This window comes from Mirounga leonina, unplaced genomic scaffold, assembly GCF_011800145.1.
Source record: "Mirounga leonina isolate KUSES-001 unplaced genomic scaffold, KU_Mleo_1.0 Mir_91, whole genome shotgun sequence".
Classification (NCBI taxonomy): Eukaryota; Metazoa; Chordata; class Mammalia; order Carnivora; family Phocidae; genus Mirounga; species Mirounga leonina.
Window position 1 is genome coordinate 17503747 of NW_023270839.1, and position 23823 is coordinate 17527569.

At 55.0% G+C, this 23823-nt stretch overlaps 1 protein-coding gene across 1 annotated transcript; it reads left to right on the plus strand.

Annotated features, from left to right (window-relative positions):
• Nucleotides 1–10537: 10537 nt before the first annotated feature.
• On the plus strand, nucleotides 10538–23543 carry DISP2 (dispatched RND transporter family member 2). Its single transcript, XM_034994391.1, has 8 exons — nucleotides 10538–10650; nucleotides 16608–16931; nucleotides 17213–17242; nucleotides 17388–17511; nucleotides 17795–17910; nucleotides 18090–18217; nucleotides 18566–18663; nucleotides 20283–23543. The coding sequence occupies exons 1-8, from the start codon at nucleotides 10538–10540 to the stop codon at nucleotides 23541–23543; spliced, it is 4194 nt and encodes a 1397-aa protein (XP_034850282.1).
• The last annotated feature ends 280 nt before the right edge of the window (nucleotides 23544–23823 follow it).

Genomic DNA, 23823 nt, shown 5'->3' on the forward strand with positions numbered 1-23823 from the left:
GGGGGGCTTGCAGGGCAGCGAAGGACGGGGCATGGGTGGATGCAGGCAGTGCCATTCCCGAGATGTGGGCTGGAGGGTGGGATGCCACAGGAGCCCACCTCTGTCAACTTCCTGGGGCTCTGGCAGTCCTCTGGGCTCCGACACCCTGAAGGCGCACAACTGTGTATGTGATGGATTAGTAACACCCCACCTTCTCATGAACCAAAGCCCTTTGCCCACAATGTTACTAGAGCAGGCTGGAATTTTTCTGAAGAGCATTCCTGAAAGGAAAGGCAACGTAAGGAAAAGAGGCTCAGGCTCCAGATCCGGAGGTCCTGATTGGTACTAACTACACACTGGCTGGGGGACCTCAGGCAAGTTTCTCAACTTCTCTGAGTCCTGGCTTTTTTTATGTATAAAAGAGGGGGAAATAATAACCCCTTTCTCCAAGAGCTGATATGAGATCATTGATAGCACCTGACACAGGAACACTTTCCTTTCCTGTCTACCATGAAAAAAGGGGAATCACTTTTCCTTTCTCTCCATTTTTCAAATTCTTTTCTTTTTTTTATTTTTAAGATTTACGTATTTATGAGAGAGAGAGAGCCCGCGCACTCGCATGTGCGTTGGAGGGGAGGGGCGGAGGGAGAGAATCTCAGACTCCCTGCGGAGCGCAGAGCCCACCGTGGGGCTTGATCTCAAGACCCTGAGATCATGAACTGAGCCGAAATCAAGAGTAACCGACTGAGTCACCCAGGCGCCCCTCAAATCATTTTCTGATGTGGTTATGTTACTTCTGTTTTTACAGCTCTTAACAGAGACCAAATTGACATACCATAAACTGCACAAATTGTGCAATTTGTTATGTGCCGTGTGTATACTCCATAAAGTCATCACCACAATCAAGATAAGAAACATATCCAACAAACCCTAAAGTGTCCTCATGTCCCTTCTAATGGCTTTTTTTTTTTTTTAAGATTTATTTATTTACTAGAGAGAGAGTGCGCACATAGGGAGGAGGGGCAGAGGGAGAGAGAGTCCCAAGCGGACAACCCACTAAGCGTAGGGTCTCAGGACCCTGAGATCCCGACCTGAGCTGAAACCAAGTCAGTCACTTAACTGAGTGAACCACCCAGGCGCCTCTCGTGGCTTCTTCTACCTCCTCCCAATTCCTACCACACTGCCCCCAGGCAACCACTGATCTGCTGTCATTAGTTCACATTATCTAGAATTTTACAAAATTTACAAAATGTGTATTCTTATGTCTCACTTCCTTCACTCAGCACAGTGATTTTGAGATGCAGGCATGTTTTGGCGTGTATCAGCAGTTCGTCCCTGTTTACTGCTGAGTGCTATTCCATTGAACGCATGCCCCACAATCTGTTTATCCATTTGGCCTATCGATAGACATTTGAGAAATTTCCAGTTTCCGATTGTAGTTATTGCAAACAAAGCTACTATGAACATTCAAGTACAATCCTTCGTGAGGACCTGTTTTCATTTCTCTCGGGTATGTTACTTTTTTTTTTTTTTCTTTTTAAATCAGGCATGCTACTTTTTAAAAATGAATTTAGGGGCACCTGGGTGGCTCAGTCAGCTAAGCGTCTGCCTTCGGCTCAGGTCATGATCCCAGAGTCCTGGGATCAAGCCCCGCATCGGGCTCCCTGCTCTGCGGGAAGCCTGCTTCTCCCTCTCCCACTCCCCCTGCTTGTGTTCCTTCTCTCGCTGTCTCTCTCTCTGTCAAATAAATAAATAAAATCTTTAAAAAAATAAATAGATAAAAATAAAAATAAAAATGAATTTAATGCAGCTCAGCTGCAACCAGTCGTCCATCCAGGCTCTTTACCAGGAGGCCTGGCAATAGTGGCTGTTATAACTTCTCTGCTTTCTCTGGCGTGCTTCCGATTGCTCAGGGTTCTTGTTCTCCTTGATCAAAACGGGCCAACGAAGCCCTTTCGTCTAGCTGAGGTGGAAGTGTTAGCAGGCTTCAGTTTCACCCAGCATTGGGAGCCCGAGGGTTCCCGAGGTTTGGGACCCTCCTTGGTTCTACGGCATTTCCTTACCAGACGGATGGGGTAAAGGGTCATTCCCATCCCCCCTCCTGCTCCCCACCCCCCACCCCCATCCCGCTTCCAGCTGCTCTTTGCCCAGATAAAGATTAGCCCATCCTCCCTCCTTCCTCCACACACTCTGTCTGTGACTCTCCCGGTGTATCTGATTCATCACGCCCCTCCCTACCCTATACAAATACACCTGAGTGCGGACAGAGCCTCAGACTCGCTCCAGCTCCTTACCCTGCGCTCTCAGGTAAGGCTCTGCTGGCTGCAGACCGGGGACAGGAGAGGCTCTCTGTGCAAGTGCGTGGTGGGTCTGTGTGGCCGTGCTTTCTCTGGTGTGTGTGCATGTGTACTAAATTGGTATCCGTGCCTCTGTTTCTGCTTGTGTGGGTGCATACATCTGGGAGTGTTGGTCTGTGTCTCTCATGAGCACAGCACGGGTCTGTGTGCCGTGTGTCTGTGTATCTGCATATGTGCCTCCCCAGCCCCAGCACCTCCGCCATGCCAGGCAGAGAGGTCTCACCGAGCGCCGAGGGGGTCCCGGTGTGCAGGGTCCTTTTCAGAGGACCCTGCACGCCAGCTCCTGTCCTTCAAGCTCCTTGGCCTGAACTGAGGAGAGAAAGTCCAAGGCTCATCTTGTTTTTTCTAATTGAGGTTTAATTGACATAACATTATGTTAGTTTCAGGTGTACAGCAGTTTGTACTTTTTTAAAAAAAGATTTTATTTATCTGAGAGGGAGAGAGAGAGCGCACAAGCAGGGGGGTGGGAGAGGGAGAAGCAGACTCCCCGCTGAGCAAGGAGCCCGACGTGGGGCTCGATCCCAGGACCCTGGGATCACGACCCGAGCCGAAGGCAGATGCTTAACCGACTGAGCCACCCAGACGCCTCAGTTTGTACTTTGTTTTTTGTGTTTTTTTTTAAGATTTTATTTATTTATTTGACAGAGAGAGAGAGAGACAGAGTGAGAGGGAACAACAGCAGGGGGAGATGGGAGAAGGAGAAGCAGGCTTCCCGCCGAGCAGGGAGCCCGATGCGGGACTCGATCGCAGGACCCTGGGATCATGAGCTGAGCCGAAGGCAGATGCTTAACCGACTGAGCCACCCAGGCGCCCCCCAGTTTGTACCTTGTGACACCCACTTTGCACCTCCACCCACCCTCACCCCCTCCACCCACTGGCCACCAACCACCAGTCAGTTTTCTGTGTCTATGAGGTTGGGGGCTTTTGAGGGGGTTTTTTGGATTTTTTTTGATTCCACATATAAGTGAGATCATATGGTATTTGTCTCTCTCTGACTTATTTCACTTAGCATAATGCCCTCAAGGTCCATCCAAGTTGTTGCAAATGGTAAAATTTCCTGCTTTTTGATGGCTGAGTAATAGAACACTGTATAGCAGGGGAGGCTCAGATGGTTAAACATCTGCCTTTGGCTCAGGTCATGATCCCAGGGTCCTGGGATCAAGTCCCATATGGGGCTCCCTACTCAGCGGGGAGCCTGCTTCTCCCTCTGCCTCTGCCTCTCTCTCTGTCTCTCATGAATAAATAAATAATATCTTAAAAAAATAGAACACTGTATACACGTACCATGTTTTCTTTGTCTATTCATCTATTGATGGACACTTAAGTTGCTTCCACTTAAGTGGAAGCAATGCTGCAATGAACCTGGGGGTGCACATATCTTTTCCAATTAGTGTCTTCGTTTTCTTTGAATAAACACCCAGAACTGGAATTTCTAGATCCTGTGGTAGTTCTAGTTTTAATTTTTTTTTTAAGATTTTACTTATTTATTTGAGAGAGAGAATGAGAGAGAGAGAGAGCACATGAGAGGGAGGAGGGTCAGAGGGAGAAGCAGACTCCCCGCCGAGCAGGGAGCCCGATGCGGGACTCGATCCCGGGACTCCAGGATCATGACCTGAGCCGAAGGCAGTCGCTTAACCAACTGAGCCACCCAGGCGCCCCTAGTTTTAATTTTTTGAGGAACCTCCATACTGTCTTCCATAGTGGCTGCCCCAATTCACATTTCTACCAACAGTACATGACGGTTTCCTTCTCTCCACATCCTCACCAACGCTCGTTATTTCTTATTTTTTTGATACTAGCCATTCTGACAGGTGTGAGGTGATCTTTCATTGGGGTTTTGATTTGCATTTCCCTGATAATGGGTGATGTTGAGCATCTTTTCACATACCTGTTGGCCATCCGTACATCTTCTTTGGAAAAACGTCCATTCAGATCTGCTGCCCATTTTTTAACAGGCTTGGGTTTTTTCTCCTTCTTCCAACTTAACTAGCCTTAAGCTTTTCTTTATCACCCCCTTCCCTAACCCCAGGCTCATGGATCTCTTCCAGACTCAATACTCACTAGGGGAAGGCTCAGGGGTCAGGAAGGACCATGGGCATAGCTCAGAGGCTGATCTTAGCTGAACATTTGTGGTAGAAGTAGAAGCCAACAAAAATGGGTGACTCGAGAGGTACAAGGGGTTGGGGCTATTGTATTAAGGGTGTGTGTGTGTGTGTGTGTGTGTGTGTATGAACATTTGTGCTTGCATGTTCAGCAACCACATGAGTACCAGAGCACCCTGATGTCAGGTATTTGGTCCTTTTGTCATATACTATAGTCTGACTTGGGGGTCAGAAGAAATAATGTATTGTGTGTGCACGAGGTCCATTCTGGGGTTGTGCCCTGGGACCTGTGTGTCAGCCCCAAGCAAGCCAGCCTTGGCACCAGAGCACATCAGCAGCTCCATCCAATGCGAGTACACCCGTTGCACAATGGCAAACTGGCTCAGACCCCAAGCCTGCCACAACTTCCAACCCTGGTGGGAGGAGGTAGGAACAAGCAGCTAGGGCCCTGGAAGGCTTTCCATTCACTTGTGCTGAGTCCCCCAGAGGCCCTTACAACCCCATCCTGCTCTTCTCTGCTCTGGGTACACTGCTGTCTTCAAGCCTCCCTCTCCCACGTTTATGCCAGGTGTCTACACAGGGACAAGAATCTATAGGGACTGGGTACCATGGCCAGGCACATGGTAGGCACATGTGAATAAGTAACCTGACTGGCCTTGACCAAGTGGAATTGAGTTAACATGGGACTGGGAGTCTGGGGGTGGTTCTGGGGGTCAAGTGTGAGGGTGTGGGGTTCGGGGGCCAGTCCTGATACTTTTATGTCCCTGTCTACCCACCATGTGGGTGAACCCACTGTGTGCATTCAGCACCCATGCCTGGCACCTACTTTGTGCCCAGCTCCATACTGGGTACCAAGCTAAGCCAGAGGGAGCGCTTTTATCCCTTGAAGGGGCTGTATGTATACATCCCTGGGAAGGAAGAAGGAGAGACTGAGATTTAGATCACAGCCAACTAAACTTGACCTGTTGAACCACAGGTGGTCCTTTTGTCCCTCCCAGTGCTTGGCTGATACAGATGGATCCAGGTAAGTGCTGCAGCTGGAAGGCTGTGGGGTGAAGAAGGAGGGAGAGAGGTGCAGGCAGAGGTCATCAGCCGTATCTACTGCAGGCCAAGAACGTGTGTTTGTGTGAAGGTGGCAGAGGGTTCTAAAAGGAAAACAATCTCTTAGATTTTGTAGAACACTTGACAGTTTAGGAAACATGCTCATACATCCTTCATCTCACTAGGTCTTCACCCTCAAGAGTAAAACAGGGTGCTTCTCCTATCGTACCCATGAGGCCCAGGGAAATTAGAAGCCATGCTCAGGATGAGGCTGTGGAGATGTGGAGGGCCTGGAGCCCAGAACTCAGCTCTTGGCAGCTGTGCCCTTGGCTCCCCTCAAAAGGAACAAAAGACTATCCTGGCCCTCAAGAAATAGCAATCTCATCGAGCAGATGATTCCCACCAACGGAGCACTTCACAATGCCCAGGACCCCTCTGACTGGTTGTTGCCGAATGAGTGAGCCCACTGGACCCACCGTAGCAAGCGGAGCAGCAGGATGGCCCAGTATAAGCACGTTTTCTGTAGGAAGGCACACAGAACAGAGCAAGAAAGATGTCCAAGTGGCAAGAGACATGAGCAAAAAGCTAAGAGTTGGGACCAGAAGGTCATAAGCAGGAACCCACAAACAGCTGAGGGTCTGAGCAGAGATTGGGTGGGAAAAGTAGGTTTTGGGGGAGGGGGTGCATGGGGAGGCAGGGTAAGGACTGTCTGGAGGTGGAAGCAGAAGAATCAGGATTTGCCACCATGGAATGCCTCCCTTAACATCATGGAATTTGGCCAAGGTTGAGAGGGCAGACAGCCCACAGGCTGGGGATAAGAACCCACACTCCTTGACTTCGCCCCACCCTGGAGGACTCAGTCAGCTCTTGAGCAAACAGGGATGCACAACTGAGCTTTGTACTGACTTTCTTTTTTTAAAAGATTTTATTTATTTATTTCAGAGAGAGAGAATGAGAGAGAGCACATGAGAGGGGGGAGGGTCAGAGGGAGAAGCAGACCCCCCGCTGAGCAGGGAGCCTAATGCGGGACTTGATCCAGGGACTCCATCCAGGGACTCCAGGATCATGACCTGAGCCGAAGGCAGTCGCTTAACCAACTGAGCCACCCAGGCGCCCTGTACTGACTTTCAATATATCCGTATCCATTGTTGAGAGAAGCAATGATGGTCAGGCAAGTGACCAAGTCTGAAGAGCCTTTGAGGGGCTTGGCGGTGGGGATGGGGCAGGGTTTGGTGGCCACAAAATGGGGCCACAGGGACAGGACAGGTATCTCACTGCAGAACCAAATGACCAAAGCTACTTCTTTTTCTCCTTTCCTCTCCCACAGGTCCAAGGGTAGGAAAGCTCTCCAGCTGTCTCCATATCTCCTCCCCGCTGCCATGTCCTCCAGACTTCCAGGCCCCTTCCTTGACCTTCAGGGAGCAGCCATGACCTTCGTGAAATGAAAAGTGGGGAGCAGGCTTGGCCATCAGCCCCACGGGCAGGCAGGCAGGGGCACCACAGTGCTCCTCCACCCCCTGCCAGCTGCAGCCTTCTCCTCGGCTCCTCTCCTGTTTTCCCATCTGTCTCTCCGGCTTCCTCACACTCCCTCCCTGTCTCAGCCTCTCTCCTGCTGCTTCCCCGCCTGTTCCATGCTTCTTTGCTTTCCTAGCTACCCCCACAGCCTCCCTGGATGGCTGGCTTGCTCCCAACCCCCAACCTCACTGCAGGACCCCAGTGACCTGCCTCTGCCAGAGAAGGGAGGCTGCCCACCCCCCTCCCCTCCTTGGCTCCCACCAGCAGACCCAGCTCCTAGGCCTGGAACTGGCCCCACCCCAAAGACAGTCGTAGAAGGAAACGCGGGCAGGGTGCGAAGTGGCTGTTCGCAGGCATCACTGAGCCTGGACGAGGAAGGGGCTGCTCTGAAATGGTCACAGGAAGGCCCCGAGCCCTGGAGCCTGCCTCTTCCTTTCCCATGCCAAGCCCAGAGGCAGAAGCCGTCTGGGGATAGGGGCATAGCCCCACCCCCGCTCCCGCAGGGCTCCAGGCCCCCAGTGCCCCAGCACCAGAAGCAAGGTGGTTGGTGTCTCTCTTCTCTTCCTTGGGCTTGTGGCAAGAGGCAAAGAAACTCCTCTGGCCTTGGGGCCTCAGGAATTGTTCCAGCAAAGACAGAAGGTTAAGCCACACTCTTTCCGGCCTCTTCTGGCTGAGGCAATAAAGTCTTGATTTTACTATTTTTATTCTTCCTGTTTCTTGAGTCTAGCACCTGCTCAGGGACAGGCGTGGGCTCACACACGCTCCCACCGTCACACATACACAAGCACGCACATGCGCCAACATGTGTATATCTGCGTGCACAGCAGGCAGATGTGCGTACATCTGTGTACCCGTGCATGCGGTGGCACCCACCTGTGCACAGACAGGTAGAAATATTTGCATGCAAACGGAGCACACACCCGTGTACCCACACACACACACACACACACACACACACACTCTATATAGAGAACATGTACATCCTCACCTTGCCACCTACTTTGGGTCTCCTCCCACCCTTTAGCTACCCTCCTCCTCCTCCTCCTCCTCCTCCTCCTCCTCCTCCTTCTCCTCCTTGGCTCCTGCATCTCCCCTAACCCTGCCTCTTGTCTCCTCCTTGCTCCTGGCCCTCACTGAGCTCCTTTATAGCCGCCCCCAGCCCCACCCTCACTTGTGAGTAGTCAGCCTGCAGTTCCTAGCCTGGCAAAGTCTCGAATAACTCTGTAAGGGTTCCTGGGTGAGAAAAGGGAGAAGACGAGATAATTCTGCTCCTTAGTTACAGAAATAAACCAAGGTCCAGGAGTAGGAGTCATTTCTTGGCTCAAGGAATGGAAATCAATGAATCTAGGTTCTTCCCCTTTTGTCTACTCAGTGCTCTGGCTTCATCGCTTGCTGTCCCTGCCTCCCAGCCCTCCACCACCATCCCCTGCTAGTGCCTGGGAATCCAGAATCCTCTATAACAGAAGGTGGAGGGAAGGGGGAAGGAAGAGGAAAGTTGATCTCAGGCAAGACTGGCACTGACCTCTGACTCTAATACTGTTCATTTGGCTTTCCACAGGGACATGGCCATGGTGGTGGCCATCCCCCGGGACCCAGTGGGCACCCCCCTGGCCATGGTCCAGGGCATGGTTCTGGAGGGAAACCACCCCCCTGGCCATGACCCAGGGGATGGTTCTGGAGGGAAAAATCCCCCAGGGCCCTGTGGGCACTGCCCTGGTCCACCTCACTAAGGAAGCAGAAGAAAGAGGACACAAGAATGGAGAGCCTGAGTTGGGTTGCCCTGCTGACCTGGCATGGAGCCTGAAGCAGAATCTTCTCTTCCTAATAAACAGCCTCCCAGAGGCCCTATTTTACTCTTAAAGAGCCTATCTTCCTTCATATCCAACTTGGTACCCAGGGGCCCTGGTGGTCCCTGAGTTCCCTAATTATAAAAATGAGCACCTAGCCAGGCATTCTCAGAAGCTTGACTCAGTGGTGCCCTTAGCACATGGTTGTATAAGACCACCGCTCCTTTCCTTTTCACCTCTGCTCTCTCCCATCAAACAGCCTCAACTGTGTCCTCATCACTTTAACCCTATCACATACACCAAGACCTGATGGGCCTCCCAAGGTTCCATCTAGATGCCTCACTCTACACATCAAAAGCCTTCAATGGATCCCTACTGTCCAGATGTATTTCTCACCATTCCCTAAAAAGACACTGAACGTTCCAGCCTCCTTAACTTTGCTTATTTCACCACCACCACCACCATCCCTTCCCCACCTCCAGCCAGCTTCCCTCCCATATTGAAACTCCACCATCAATATGAAGCCTTCCCTAAAGTGCATTATGAAGAGAGAGGTCCTCTTCACTCTTCTCTGTAGCTTATATCAACCATCACATGGGCCTGACCACACCCTACCCAGTTGGCACCAGTTTATGGGCTGGCCTTTTATATTTCCAGCCAAACTGTAAGCTACTCAGACAGGCCCACCACTTCTACACCTACCTCTAGATTCTCCCACCTAGTGACCTAGGCCTTGCGTAGAGTGACATTTGCACACAGTGTAGGGATACCTATATCCTCAATGCTTGTAGGTTCTGACTCTCTCCCCAGCCCCATTCCTCAGCCATGGCATCTCCCTGCACATTCAGCCAGCATGCTTGCTGTGAAACCCTTTCCAACCAAATCCCACATCTGGAACCCTCTCCACTCCCCTACTCCCAGGCCTCTCACATCACCCACATCTATTCTAGCCCTCTACCTGGGCCTGTCCCAGGCCCATCACCCCCTCCCCTCCCTCATAGCCATTCCCTGATGGTGGAGCAGCAAGTGTCTTAAAGTGAGTGGCTATTGGGTACCTCCGAGGCTGAAGTGGGGTGATTATAAGAAAAAGAGCTGCGAATTCTCTCTTCTCCCTCTCCCCCACGCCGCATACTCCACACTTAAATAACAGAAACCAGGCTCCAGGTCTGAGGGGTGCAAACCCAGGTCCAGGTCCAGACAAATGTGAAGACGGACCCAACCTGAACAGTGCCTGGTCCCATTGGGGAGGAGGGGGTTGCTGAGCAAAGCCGAGAGAAATGTGGGACTTAAGTCGCCCGACCTCTCAACCCTTTGGCTTCCTGCACAGTGAAGTGCGGGTGTGGGAGTTTCTCCCTCTTTCCGGCTGGAAGAGTGCGTTTTAAGTAGTGATGCTCTCTGTACGGTGCCTGGAGTCGCGCTTCCTGGTCCCTTACGGGAAGATCGATGTCCCCCTGGGAACGGCCAATGTGCGGACTACAGCCAGCCGGCCGGACTCCTAACAGCAGCTCTCAGACCTGGCCTGGGTAGAGGGGCCCACCACTACCGGCCCCGGGGTCTTAAAGACAGCAAGTCTCCAGCGCTAGACAGCCGCGCCGCAAGAAGCCTCTGTCCCCGCCCCCCCGGTGCCGCGCCCATTGGCTGGGCTTCTTGTTGGCCCCGCCCAGCGATCTGTCCGACTGGCGCTGACGCATGCGCGGGAGCCCGCCGCCGCCACGGCTTCAGCACCAGCGCCCGGACAGCGGTGCCGCCCACGGGCATGGACGCCGGCAGCGGCAGCTGCAGCAGCGGTCCGGCTCCCGGCCTGGGTCCGGAAGGGGAGCAGCGGCCCAAGGGGGAGACTTTGGCCACAGACGGCAGCTCCCCGGACAGGTAGGACGGACCTCTCCGCAGACCCAGCTCGCAGACCTTCCCAGCACCCCCGCCCCAGGTATCCCGGTAGCCGCCATATGTCTCCCTCATTCATTCCTCAGCCCCTCCCAGAGCCCCTAACAGCGCCTCGGAGCTACCGGCCCTCTGGCCACGCCCTCATTCTGCTGGGTCAATTTTCTCCTCCCTGATACCCCCTACTGTCAGTCCCCATCGCCCTCACTGCCCGAATACCTGCCCCATCCACTGTTCCTACCTTACCTCTAGGGCCGGGGATTCCTCCGACCCTTCGGCCTCCTGAGCCCCTCCCTCTAGGCCCTGCCCCCGCATCTTCTTAGTAAGCCCCAAGCCCGCGGAGACCTCAGTCTGGGTTCCAGCATGTCAGTGTGCTTGAGGGTGCGCATGTGGCATAGACGGGAGGATCCCCCAGGTGTGTGTCGTGGGGAGGGCAGACAGTCGCCGCCACGCCAGGAACTGTCTCTGTCCATCACCATCAGTCTCCAGTCTGCCTCCATAGCTGGCTGCACACGTGTCGGCTTGAGTCCCCACGTGTGGCGACTACCAGCACACTCGCTGGAGGCGCAAGGGTGGGCAGGCTCTGAGGCTCAGGCTGCGGTCAGTACCATCCCTGAAGGAGTCCCAGGCTGGCAGGACAAGAGGAGCACCTTCTCACTGAGGGCCCAGATCTCAGTACCTCTCCTCCACCTTCCTCCACCATATGTGTGAGGGAACAGCCCAGCCAGGTAGCAATATGGCGCAATTTCTGTGCCCTGCCTGGTCTGCCACCCTCAGAATCCCTCCTCTGACATGACACTGCCTCTCTCTCTCCTGCCTGGACTAAAATAAGGCATTCTCTGGGGGCAAAAAGCAGAGGTGGACATACACTGCCCCAGTTAAAATGTATGTTCTGCACCTCGGAGCAAAGAGGAGGCCCCACAAGTAGAGAAAAATGTTTTCTTCCCTTTACTGTTAACACATCAGCCTGGATAGATTTAGCCACCTTTCACTCTGAAAGGCACAGAGCTTTCTTCAAGGGAGTGAGACACAGGATGGATGTGTTCCCTGGACCAGGGAGCTGCCTGGGACTATTGCCTGACCAAAGAGCCAAGGATGGACAGAGCAGGGACAGGACAGGCCAGGGTGGGGACCTGGGGCCAGGGGTATCCCTAGAAGGGGCTGGAGAGTCATTTGCTGCCTTGGATATTTCATCAAGGATAAGCCTTGTCTGGTCTGATCACTTCCCCTGCACATGGGGGTCATTCTTGGGCACAGGAACCACTTGTTCTCTTTCAGCAACTCCTTAGGACCTCTGGCCTCTCTCTGCATTTCTCCAGAGACCCTGCACACTAATCAGGCAAAGGGACACAGTTCAATTCAAGAAACACAAATATGTTCCTGCTGAGCTAAGTTGTACTCTGGAGTTAAGATACGCAGCGAATAAAACCGTGTGCTGTTTGCATGTAAGCACACCCATGGTCCTTTACTAATTCATTGACTCCAGAGCAATTTGAAATAGTTCATTCACTGTGTTTTTAAAATTACCTTTTTATTTTCCTAGCGGCATGAACTTCTCCCTCATCTGCCTTGGCCACTCTGCAGGATCACATGGATGGCCATATGGCTATGTGTCTGTGGGCCTGGTGGTGCCGTTAATGCACATATACATTCACCTCTTATGATTCTCCCAAGTGGGGGCTGTGGGGGGGGGGCTGTCAGCCAGGCCCTGGCTGCTTTAGCTTTGGCCTCTTGAGGAAGCCCTGTGTCACCACTTTCCATCCCCCTGCCTGCCTGGCCCAGTCACTTGGGTTACAGGCCAGCCTAGGAGGTTGCTCACCCTTGTCAGAGCCATGGAACTGAGGGGGTGAGAATGAATGCCTCTTGGGGTGGCAAGGCCAGGGGTGTTTAACCTGTATTACTACTAGGTCTCTGGAAAACCGAGGGCAGCGGGGCCTGGCAGGAGAAAGCTTTTATTCTCAGAAGAGGTTGGCTCTTCTCCTCGGGAGGGTTGAGACCAAGGCCCAGTTCTATAGCTAGAATGTGAAGGATTTCAAATTCTGCCACATTGACAATGATGGGCACTGTCAAGAAGGATGAGATTTGGGAGCAGCTGATCGTAGGTCTCTGGAGAGGGATAAGAGGGGTTGAGAAGAAAGGGCTGGGGCCAGGGAGACCCCAGCAGAAGCAAACAAACAGTAGAGGCTGGAATCCCCCTGGAACAGAAGCCAGCTCAAGGGCGCCTGGGTGGCTCAGTTGGTTAAGCAACTGCCTTCGGCTCAGGTCATGATCCTGGAGTCCCAGGATCAAGTCCCACATCGGGCTTTCTGCTCGGCGGGGAGTCTGCTTCGTCCTCTGACCCTATCCCCTCTCAGGTGTTCTCTCTCTCTCATTCTCTCTCTCTCAAATAAATAAATAAAATCTTAAAAAAAAAAAAAGAAGCCAGCTCAAGAACAGAGCAGGCATATGAGCTTTGGCAGACTGGTTAAGGGGAATTACTCCCTTTCTCCTCCAGCACCCCCATAGTGCTAGCTACCCTTAATGGAAAAAAAAACAAACAAAAACATTCCAAGTGGGGCAGGGGGAGCCTGGCTCTAGGAAAAGCTCAGTACTCAGTGAGTGCTCTAAGGCCATGGGCAGCTGGACTAGACACCCTGGCTGCCCCACCCTCCTGAGCCCTGGAATTCAGGCTTTGCTCTAAGGAGGGAGACCAAGGGGCACCTGGCTGGCTCAGTCAGTGGAACACGTGACTCTTGATCTTGGGGTTGTGAGTTTGAGCCCCACATTGAGTGTAGAGATTACTTTAAAAAAAAAATCTTGGGGCACCTGGGTGCCTGAGTCAGTTAAACATGCGACTCTTGATCTCATCTCGGGTCTTGATCTCAGGGTCATGAGTTCAAGGCCCATCTTGGGCTCTATACTGGGCATGGGGAGCCTGCTTAAAAAATAAAAAATTAAAATTAAAAAATTAAGTCTTGGGATTCCTGTGTGGCTCAGTTAAGCATCCAAGTCTTGATTTCGGCTCAGGTCATGATCTCAAGGTTATGAGATCAAGCCCTACATGGGGCTCAGCACTGGGTGTGGAGCCTGCTTAAGATTCCCTCTCTCCCTCTGCCTCTGTCCCTCTCTCCCCATGATGCACGCGCGCTCTCTCTTTCTCAAAAAAATAAAATATAAAATAAAATCTTTAAAAAATAATAAATTAAGGGGAGACCAAGACTAATTGGTCATTTTCATGCCTTCAGGATAACCCAGACCAAGAGTGGTGCCCAACATGTGATAGGAGCTCAAAAGAGACCTGCAAGGGGCACCTGGGTGGCTCAGTCAGTTAAGCATCTGCCTTTGGCTCAGGTCATGATTCCCAGGGTCCTGGGATCGAGGTCTGCATCAGGCTCCTTGCTCCGTGGGGAGCCTGCTTCTCCCTCTGCCTGCCTCTCTCTCTGTCAAATAAATAAATAAAATCTTAAAAAAAAAAAAAAGACCTGCAGAATAAAAACTTTAAAGAAGTAAATGTCAACACTTATGCACATAAACCCAGGCCATTTATCCAGCTTCAGATGACAGAGCTGGGAGCCCACCTCCAGTGCTCCCCCATTTTGCCCTCGGCATGAAAGTCGTGCTTTCCCAGACTGCTATGCCAGCCAGCCATCCTTCCATGAGGAGGAGGAAGAGCTTGCCTCTTCTTCCCAGTTCCTCTACTTAGTCTCTGGGCAGAACCCAGCATCCCTGGGCAATGTCTGCTTGTCACCAGGGCCAGGACTCTGGCCTCTCCCCGCTGTGGGAGTGCAGCAGGCGGCGCTGAAAGCCAGGGTTGGCTCGGCGTAAACCACACAGCTACACAAGTTCTGGCAGGCCAGGTGAGTCCGGTGAATGCGGGGAGGAGACAGGGCTCTGCCAGGGCTTCCCAGCCAAGAACCTCTCTGGGAACACCCCATAGCCATCTACTCCTGTCCCAAGTCTGGTGGTCCTGCCTCCCCCTGCACCCAGGAAGTGGGGCTGGGTCCATGTACTGAGTACGGCCCTCATGAGTAATTTTTTTAAAAATATTTCATTTATTTATTTGAGAGAGAGAGACAGAGATAGCAAGAGAGAGCATGAGTGGGGAGGAGAGGGAGAAGCAGGCTCCCCAATGAGCAGGGAGCCTGATGCGGGACTTGATCCCAGGACCCCAGGATCATGACCTGAGCCGAAGGCAGATGCTTAACCAACTGAGCCACCCAGGCACCCCCATCATGAGTAATTTTGAAAGAAGAATCTATTGCTGACTCCGTCTTGTTAAGTTCTTTGGGGGTCCCAACTCCCTCTCCCAACTGTGCACACTCTTGCAAAGCAAACCTTCTGCCCCATGGCCCAAGGGCGGTGGAAGGGCAGCACTTGACTCTGCCAAACCTTCCCCAACTACCCCCACCCCTGTCAAAGTTGGGCCTTCTTCCAGGAAGCCCTCTGTGACTTCCTCTCTCACAGCACTCAATATGTTGGACTCTTGTCAACGTCTCCCACCTACTATGAATGCCTAGAAGACAAAGATGGGCCTTATTCATCTGAGCACCACCATTAGCAGCTTGTCTAGGGCTCAGTATTCACTCAACAAACATCCCTGGGACTCTTCTGAGTGCAAGGCACTGTTCAAGGCCCTCGGGCTACAGAGATGAACAAAGGCACAAGACCCTGCTCTCCCAGAGCTCACATTCCATAGGAGAGGCAGGCAAGAAACATGACAACTGTATAATGTCCGGTTGCGGCAAATGCTGTGAATAAACATAAAGCAGGGTAGGGGGATAGAGAGCTGGCAGGTAGTTATTTAGAAAGGGTAGTCAGGGAAGGCTTCTCTAAGAAGGTAATAGTTGAACTGAGACTAAAGGGAGGCTGTGAGCCATGCAGTTATCTTGGGGAAGAGATCCCAAGCTGAGGGAGGAGAAAGTTCAAAGGCTCTAAGGTGGGAATAAGATTGCAGTAGGTGCTCAATGACTGTCTGCCAAGAGAATAAACAGGTGGCTGCAGCAGAAAGAGCACAGGACTGGGGCTCCTGGGTGGCTCGGTTGGTTAAGCATCTGCCTTCGGCTCAGGTCATGATCCCAGGGTTCTGGGATCCAGCCCCACATCGGGCTCCCTGCTTGACAGCGAGCCTGCTTCTCCCTCTCCCACACCCTCTGCTTGTGTTCTCTCTCTCTCTGTCTCTCCCTCTATCAAATAAATAAATAAAATCTTTAAAAAAATAAATAAATAAAATAAAATAAAATCTTAAGGGGCACCTGGGTGGCTCAGTCAGTTAAGCATCTGCCTTCAGCTCAGGTCATGATCCCAGGGTCCTGGGATCCAGCCCTGCATCAGGCTCCTTGCTCAGTGGGGAGCCTGCTTCTCCCTCTGCCTGCCGCTCCCCCTGCTTGTGCTCTCTCTCTCTGTTTCTCTCTCTCTCAAACAAATAAATAAAATCAGAAAGAAGAAAGAAAGGAAGGAAGGAAGGAAGAAAGAAAGAAAGAAAGAAAGAAAGAAAGAAAGAAAGAAAGAAAGAAAGAAAGAAAGAAAGAAAGAAAGAAAAAAAGAAAGAAAGAAAGAAAGAGAGAGAGAGAAAGACTGCAGGACTGCAAGTCAGAATGGGTTTAAGGCCCAGCTCTTCTTATCTCCCTGAACCTATTTTCAAATATAGAACAAGGAAAGTATTTCCCCTGTAGGGTTTTGTGAGAAGTACACAAGATCATACACGTAAAAGCACAGTGTCTGGCACGTAGCAGGCTGCCAATAATGTTTTTTGAGTGCATGCACAGGTGAGTGAATGAGACAAGCTACCCAAGAGGTAGGATGGGGATGGACAGCTAGAGGCTGCACCCTCTTCACCTCTCCCCCAGGACTAATAAGAACAACCCCAAGCCTCCGTCTCCTTGTCTCAGACTACTGAACAATGCTGGGGCATGGGGTAGCCCAACACCATTCCCCACCCCCAACACCCTTGTCTCCTCTCTCCCCAGGTCCCAGAGCAAGGCCCCTGAGGCAATCCCAGAGAAAAGCTGCTGCCCCCACAGAGGCCCCTTGGAAGACCCTTCCAGTTCTTCAGGACCCCCACCAGCAACTTCCACCCTCCAGCCTGTGGGCGCATCCAGCCCCTTGGCCCCTGCACACTTCACCTATCCCCGGGCACCACAGGAATACCGGGGGGACAGTTCCCTGCCAGGGCTTGGGGACCGGGCAGCTCTGTGCTCCCATGGCTCTAGCCTCAGCCCTTCTCCAGCCCCCTCACAGCGAGATGGGGCCTGGAAGCCACCATCTGTGCAGCACCCTGTGGCCAGTGTCAGGTAAGGAAGGGTCCAGCAGCCTGCAAGCTTCCGTTGGAAGATGGGGCAGGGCTTAAAAGTGGGGTGAGCCCCCGGGCTCTGGACTCCTTCATTAAGAGGCAGCCCAGGATGTCCCCTGCCTCTGATGGAGGAGGCAGCCTGGATGGAGGAGGAAGTAAGGGTTGGAGCTTGGGAGTAGAACAGCCTGAAAGGGCTAATACCATCTTGCCCTGTCCCCACACCCTACGTCCCACCCTACAAGATGGCTCTGACAAACAAGTGTCTTTTCTTCTCTTCCACAGGCAGGAACGGACCTTCCGGATGCCAAAGAGGTAGGCCTGGGCCTCTGGCCCCCTAGGGGTGACTAGGTTGGTGCCGAGTCTGGCCCTACCACCCCTTCCTGGTGACTCCTAAGCTCACTGCGCCCTGCTACCACACCCAACACCAGTTCCAGTGGCTTCTCTTCCTCTTTCCCAGCTATTCCCAGCTGATCGCCGAGTGGCCAGTGGCTGTGCTCCTGCTGTGTCTGGCTGTCACCCTCCTCTGCACCCTGGCTGCCCTGCTGGGGGACCAGCTGCCCGACTTCTCCAAGCCCTTGCTGGTAAGAGGCTAAGGGGAGGGACAGGGATGCCCAGACTGGCCACCTCATCTCAGTCTGGGGCAGAAAGTTGGAGCAACCCAGCTGGGGGTGGGATGGCAGTGGTGGGCTCTTGACCCCCAGAGTGAGTTGGGGAGATGGCACAGAGGTGATACTCTCGTCCAATAATCCAGAAAGGCAGGCTGGCCTTCCCCGCTCCAAGGACCCAAAGGGGCAGAGCCAAGAAGGGCCAGAAGGAGCACTTCTCCTTCTGCCCGCCTGATCTTCTCTGTTCCCCTCCCTGCAGGGCTTTGAGCCTCGAGACACGGACATTGGGCGCAAGCTAGTGGTCTGGAGAACACTGCAAGCCCTCACGGGCCCCAGGAAGCTGCTTTCTCTTTCCCCAGACCTTGAACAGAACAGGTAGTGGGTTTCCATCTTTCCACTGTTGAAGGGAATGGGGGAAAGAGAGAGGGCATTGGGTGACCTCCCCAAATGCAGGTCAGGGGGACTTGCTGGGGTCTGCTGGGAAGTGGTGTCTGGCCTCCTCCGAGCCCCCACCCCTTGATGGTGCCTGGCATAGATTTTTCTCTTTACCTCAGCTCAAATGCCCACACTACTCTGAGCCCCACACCCTGGAGCAGTGCCCAGGAGGGCTTAGTCCGGCCTCGAAGGATGGTGGAGCCCCAGGAGGACAGAGGGCCGGAGAGCTTCTTCTGTGGCCCGCCTGGTAAGCAGCAACCTGGCCAGTTCCTGCCTTTAATGGTAGTCCCCATCATGCCTACTACAACAGGAGGGCGCAGGAGAACAAATCAGGGCAGACAGAAAGGAAGGAGGCCGGCTGGCCACGTTCAAGCCAAGGAAGTTGGGTTACAGTTGGGAGGCTGAGGTAGGACTCAGGTGCTCCAGCCACACAAAGTCAGGCTGGGTGGGGGCGGCGGGACACCGGATCAGGCAGCCAGGCACAGGTCTCAGACTCTTGAGAATCTGAACCTCATATGGTCCTGGGTAAGCGTCTTCCCTCCAGTGGGCCCAGGACCTGATGCCAAAGAGCTGAACTCTGGGGTGTGTGTTGCAGAGAAGAGCTATGCACAGCTGGTGTTCATGTCCACCTCAGCGGGCAGCCTGTGGAACCTGCACGCCATCCATTCCATGTGTCGCATGGAACAGGACCAGGTGAACCGACTGGGGAGGTGCCAGGGGTTGGGAGGTTGGGGGTGGGGGGGTGGACCAGGAACATGAGGGACCTAATCCCCAGGAAATACAGCTAAGCCAGGACTGCCAGGGTGGACTGAGGAAGAGTACTCCTTGCTTAGAAAAGTATTTGAACCCCTGTTGAAAGGTTCCAGATTGGGGTGGGGAAAGAAGAGTCAGCTGTTTTTAGAAAAGCCAAACACAGCCAAGACTACAGAGACTATGCAGAGCCTGGGGATTTTCAAAAGGTCCTGAAAAGGAGTCTCAAGAGCTGTTGAGCAGGCCCCAGCCCAAGGACCCCACCTCCATCAACCCAAGCAGTGCCAATCCAATCATGCTAATTGGAGAGCCATATACCATAACATCTGAAGAAAGGTTTGCTGCTAAAAACAGTGTAAACACCACTGAGTAGCCCAAGGCACTCCACACAAGTGTATCTCAAGTACCAAAAGACACTGGTTAGGAACATGTGCCCTGGAGTCAGATTCCTGAATTCAAGGCCTGTTTCTTTCTTTCTTTCTTTCTTTCTTTCTTTCTTTCTTCCTTTCTTCCTTCCTTCCTTCCTTCCTTCCTTCCTTCCTTTCTTTCTTTCTTTCTTTCTTTTAAGATTTTATTTATTTTTTATCTGAGAGAGAGACAGCAGGGGGAGGAGCAGAAGGAGAGGGACAAGGAGACTTCACGCTGAGCACAGAGCCCCACATGGGGCTGCATCCCATTATCCCGAGATAACAGCCTGAGCCAAAATCAAGAGTTGGGCACTCAGCCAAATGAATCACCCAGGTGCCGCAAGGCCAGTTCTAATACTCCCTAGCTGTGTGACTTGCAGGCACCTTTCTAAACTTCTCAGTGCCTCAGGCTTTGTATATAGAAAATGGGGCAAATAATAGTACTTTTCTCATAAGGATGTTGTGACAATTAAACAAGATAGAATTTGCCGTAAAGACTGGCAATAGAAATCTCTCAATAAATGTTGCTGTTGTCACCATGATCTCAGGCCCAAGGCCATACCGCCAGTTGGTAGCAAAACAGGGCCTTGGATCCCCAGGCCAGTGCCCTCCAGAGCTACACCAGCTGTTGTGATGTGTCATGTCAACAGCAGGTGGGAGAGAAAAGGAGGCATGAGGTCTGAAAAAGAAATAGCCCTGTCCCGAAGACGGTTTAAGCAGCCCAGTGGACAGAGGTAGGGGGCTAAGGTTTGGCACTGACCCTGACGCTGGAATGTTTTGGTCCCCGCTTTTCCCACTGCTGGCTTCCAGTTCCCCGGACCCTTGACCCATCTGTGGCCGACACTGCCCCTTCCACTCCCAGCTGAGGCAGGGCAGAACTGGGGTGGGTGCTGCAGGGGCCCTTAGGGCAGGACCTCTCAGGCTGAGGCCTCGGGAAGCATTCCTGCGCCACCCCCCACCCCCCCTTTGGTGGAGTCAAGACGTGGCCAGGAACCAAATGCAGATCTGAGACAAGCCTCGGCTGCTGGGCTGTCAGGATACCTCTCCGCCTCCGCCCTCGAGCCTGACGGGAGGTGAGAGGGCCCTGGACAGGGCCCGGGGAACCTGGGCCCCCGCCTTGCCCCTGAGCTCTCTCCCGCCCTGTGTGCCGTACAGATCCGCTCCCATAGCCACTTTGGGGCTCTGTGCCAGCGTACGGAAGCCAACAGGTGCTGCCCCAGCTGGTCCCTGGGCAACTACGTGGCCGTGCTCTCCAACCGCTCCTCCTGCCTGGACACTACTCAAGCCGATGCAGCCCGAACGCTGGCCCTTCTGCGGGCCTGCGCCATCTACTACCACCGCGGTGCCCTGGTGCCCTCCTGTCTGGGCCCCGGGCAGGACAAGCCCGCGCACTGCGCCCAGGTTCCCACCAAGTGCTTCCGGAGCAGCGCCGTCTACCAACTCCTCCACTTCGTGCTGGACAGGGACTTTCTGAGTCCCCAGACTGCTGACTACCAGGTGCCCTCCCTCAAGTACAGCCTGCTCTTCCTGCCCACTCCAAAGGGGGCCCCCATGATGGGCATCTACCTGGACCGCCTCGCCACGCCCTGGGGGCTCTCTGACAACTACACATCCATCACTGGCATGGACCTAGGCCTCAAGCAGGAGCTGCTGAGGCACTACCTGGCCCAGGACACCGTGTACCCCTTGCTGGCCCTGGCTGCCATCTTCCTCGGCATCGCCCTCTACCTGCGTTCCCTCTTCCTCACCCTCATGGTGCTGCTGGGGGTGCTGGGCTCCCTGCTGGTCGCCTTCTTTCTTTACCGAGTGGCCTTCCGCATGGCCTACTTCCCGTTCGTCAATCTGGCAGCCTTCGTCCTGCTCAGCAGCGTCTGCGCCAACCACACCCTCATCTTCTTCGACCTGTGGCGCCTCAGCAAGAGCCAGCTGCCGTCGGCGGGGCTGGCACAGCGCGTGGGCCGCACCATGCACCACTTCGGCTACCTGCTGCTGGTCTCGGGCCTAACCACAGCCGCCGCCTTCTATGCCAGCTACCTGAGCCGCCTGCCGGCCGTGCGCTGCTTCGCCCTCTACCTGGGCACGGCCGTGCTGGCGCACCTGGCGCTCACGCTGGCCTGGCTGCCCTCCTCCGCCGTGCTCCACGAGCGCTACCTGGCGCGCGGCTGTGCGGCCCGGGCGCAGGGCCCGCGGGGCGGCAGTGCGCCCCGGCGACTGGCGCTGGCCCTGCACCGGCGGCTCCGCGGCCTGCGCAGGGCGGCGGCCGGCACCTCGCGCCTGCTCTTCCAGCGCCTCCTGCCCTGTGGGGTCATCAAGTTCCGCTACATCTGGATCTGCTGGTTCGCCGCGCTGGCGGCCGGGGGCGCCTACATCGCGGGCGTCAGCCCCCGCCTGCGGCTGCCCACCCTGCCGCCGGCGCGCGGCCAGGTCTTCCGGCCTAGCCACCCCTTCGAGCGCTTCGACGCCGAGTACCGCCAGCAGTTCCTGTTCGAGCGGCTGCCTCAGGGCGAGGGCGGCCACATGCCCGTGGTTTTGGTGTGGGGCATCCTGCCCGTGGACACCGGCGACCCGCTGGACCCCCGCAGCGACAGCTCGCTGGTGAGCGACCCCGCCTTCTCGGCCGGTGGTCCCGAGGCCCAGCGCTGGCTGCTGGCCCTCTGCCACGGAGCGCGGAATCAGAGCTTCTTTGGAGCCCAGCCGGAGGGCTGGCCCACACTGTGCTTCGTGGAGGCCCTCCAGCGCTGGGTGCAGAGCCCCGCTTGTGGCCGCCTGGGGCCGGGCCTCTGCTGTGGCCACGCAGGTTTCCCTTGGGCACCGCAGCTTTTCCTGCACTGCCTCAAGATGATGGCTCTGGAGCAAGGCCCCAACAGCACCCGCGACCTAGGACCCCGCTTCAATGCCCACGGCAGCCTGGCCGCCCTGGTTCTGCAGTTCCAGACCAACTTCCAGCATAGTCCGGACTACAGCCAGGCCCACCGCTTCTACACTGAGGTCAGCCACTGGCTGGCGGCCGAGCTGGGCCGGGCACCCGCCGGCCTGCACCGGGGCTGGTTTACCAGCCATCTGGAGCTCTACAGCCTGCAGCACAGCCTGAGCACAGAACCTGCTGTGGTGCTGGGCCTGGCGCTGGCGCTGGCCTTTGCCACGCTGCTGCTGGGCACCTGGAACGTTCCGCTCAGCCTGTTCTCCGTGGCGGCTGTGGCGGGCACCGTCCTGCTCACCGTGGGCCTCCTGGTTCTCCTTGAATGGCAGCTCAACACTGCCGAAGCCCTCTTTCTCTCCGCCTCTGTGGGCCTCTCGGTGGACTTCACCGTCAACTACTGTATCTCCTATCACCTGTGCCCACACCCTGACCGCCTGAGCCGCGTGGCCTTCTCCCTGCGCCAGACCAGCTGTGCCACGGCAGTGGGCGCCGCGGCCCTGTTCGCCGCCGGTGTGCTCATGCTCCCCGCCACAGTGCTGCTCTACCGCAAGCTGGGCATCGTCCTGCTGATGGTCAAGTGTGTCAGCTGTGGCTTTGCCAGCTTCTTCTTCCAATCTCTGTGCTGCTTCTTTGGGCCAGAGAAGAACTGTGGGCAGATCCTCTGGCCTTGTGCCCACCTGCCGTGGGACGCTGGAACCGGGGAGCCAAGTGTGGAAAAGGCAGGCCGCCCACGGGCAGGGCCGGTGGGAGGGGCGCCCGGATCCTGCTCGGAACAGTACGAGCTCCAGCCCCTGGCACGGCGCCGGAGCCCCAGCTTTGACACCAGCACGGCCACGAGCAAACTGTCCCACCGGCCCTCAGTGCTCTCTGAGGATCTCCAGCTGCACGATGGCCCCTGCTTCTCCCGGCCCGCACCGGCCCCTGCGTCCCCGCGGGAGCTGTTCCTGGACCACCAGGCCGTCTTCAGCCAGTGCCCAGCCCTGCAGACCTCGTCCCCCTATAAGCAGGCCGGCCGCAGCCCCAAGACCCAAGGCAGGCAGGACTCCCCAGGGCAGAAGGCTGAGCCTGTGCAGGCCTTACCAGAAGCCCCTGCCCACGCTCCCAAAGCCAGGGCTGTGGAGCCTCCCGATTGCCTCTCCTCCTCAGCCAGCACCCTGGAGGGGCTCAGCGTCTCTGATGAGACGTGCCTGAGCGCCTCGGAGCCCAGTGCCCGAGTACCAGATTCTGCGGGTGCCTCCCCAGACGACCTGGACGAAACTGTGCCAACAGTACCCGAGCGGGGCCAGCTGAACGGGAAGCGGGACACCCTGTGGCTGGCACTGAGGGAGACGGCGTACGATCCATCACTGCCTGCCTCCCACCAGAGCAGCTCATCCTGGAAGGGCCGTGGGGCCCCGGGGGATGGCAGCCCCGTGGTGCTGCCCAACAGCCAGCCAGACCTGCCAGATGTTTGGCTCCGCAGGCCCAGCACCCACACTTCCGGCTACAGTAGCTGAGGGAGGCCCGGGGAGGCCGGACTAGGGTGCAGAGCCTGCCGGAGGTGATGAGGCAGCCCCAGATGGAGCCTGATGGTGTCTCCCCACCTCAGCATGGAGAGGTTTCACCGCCCAGCTGTGGATTTTAAACCCTGCCACATGTGTCGGCCTTGGTCCAGGCTGCCGCTTACTCCCCACATCTGGAGGATTCAGTGGGACGGATCTTTGGAGTGAAAGGTCACAAGCTCATGTCCTGTGACTTGCTGAGCTCTCGTCTGCCCCGTGTAGTGCCAACCAGGAC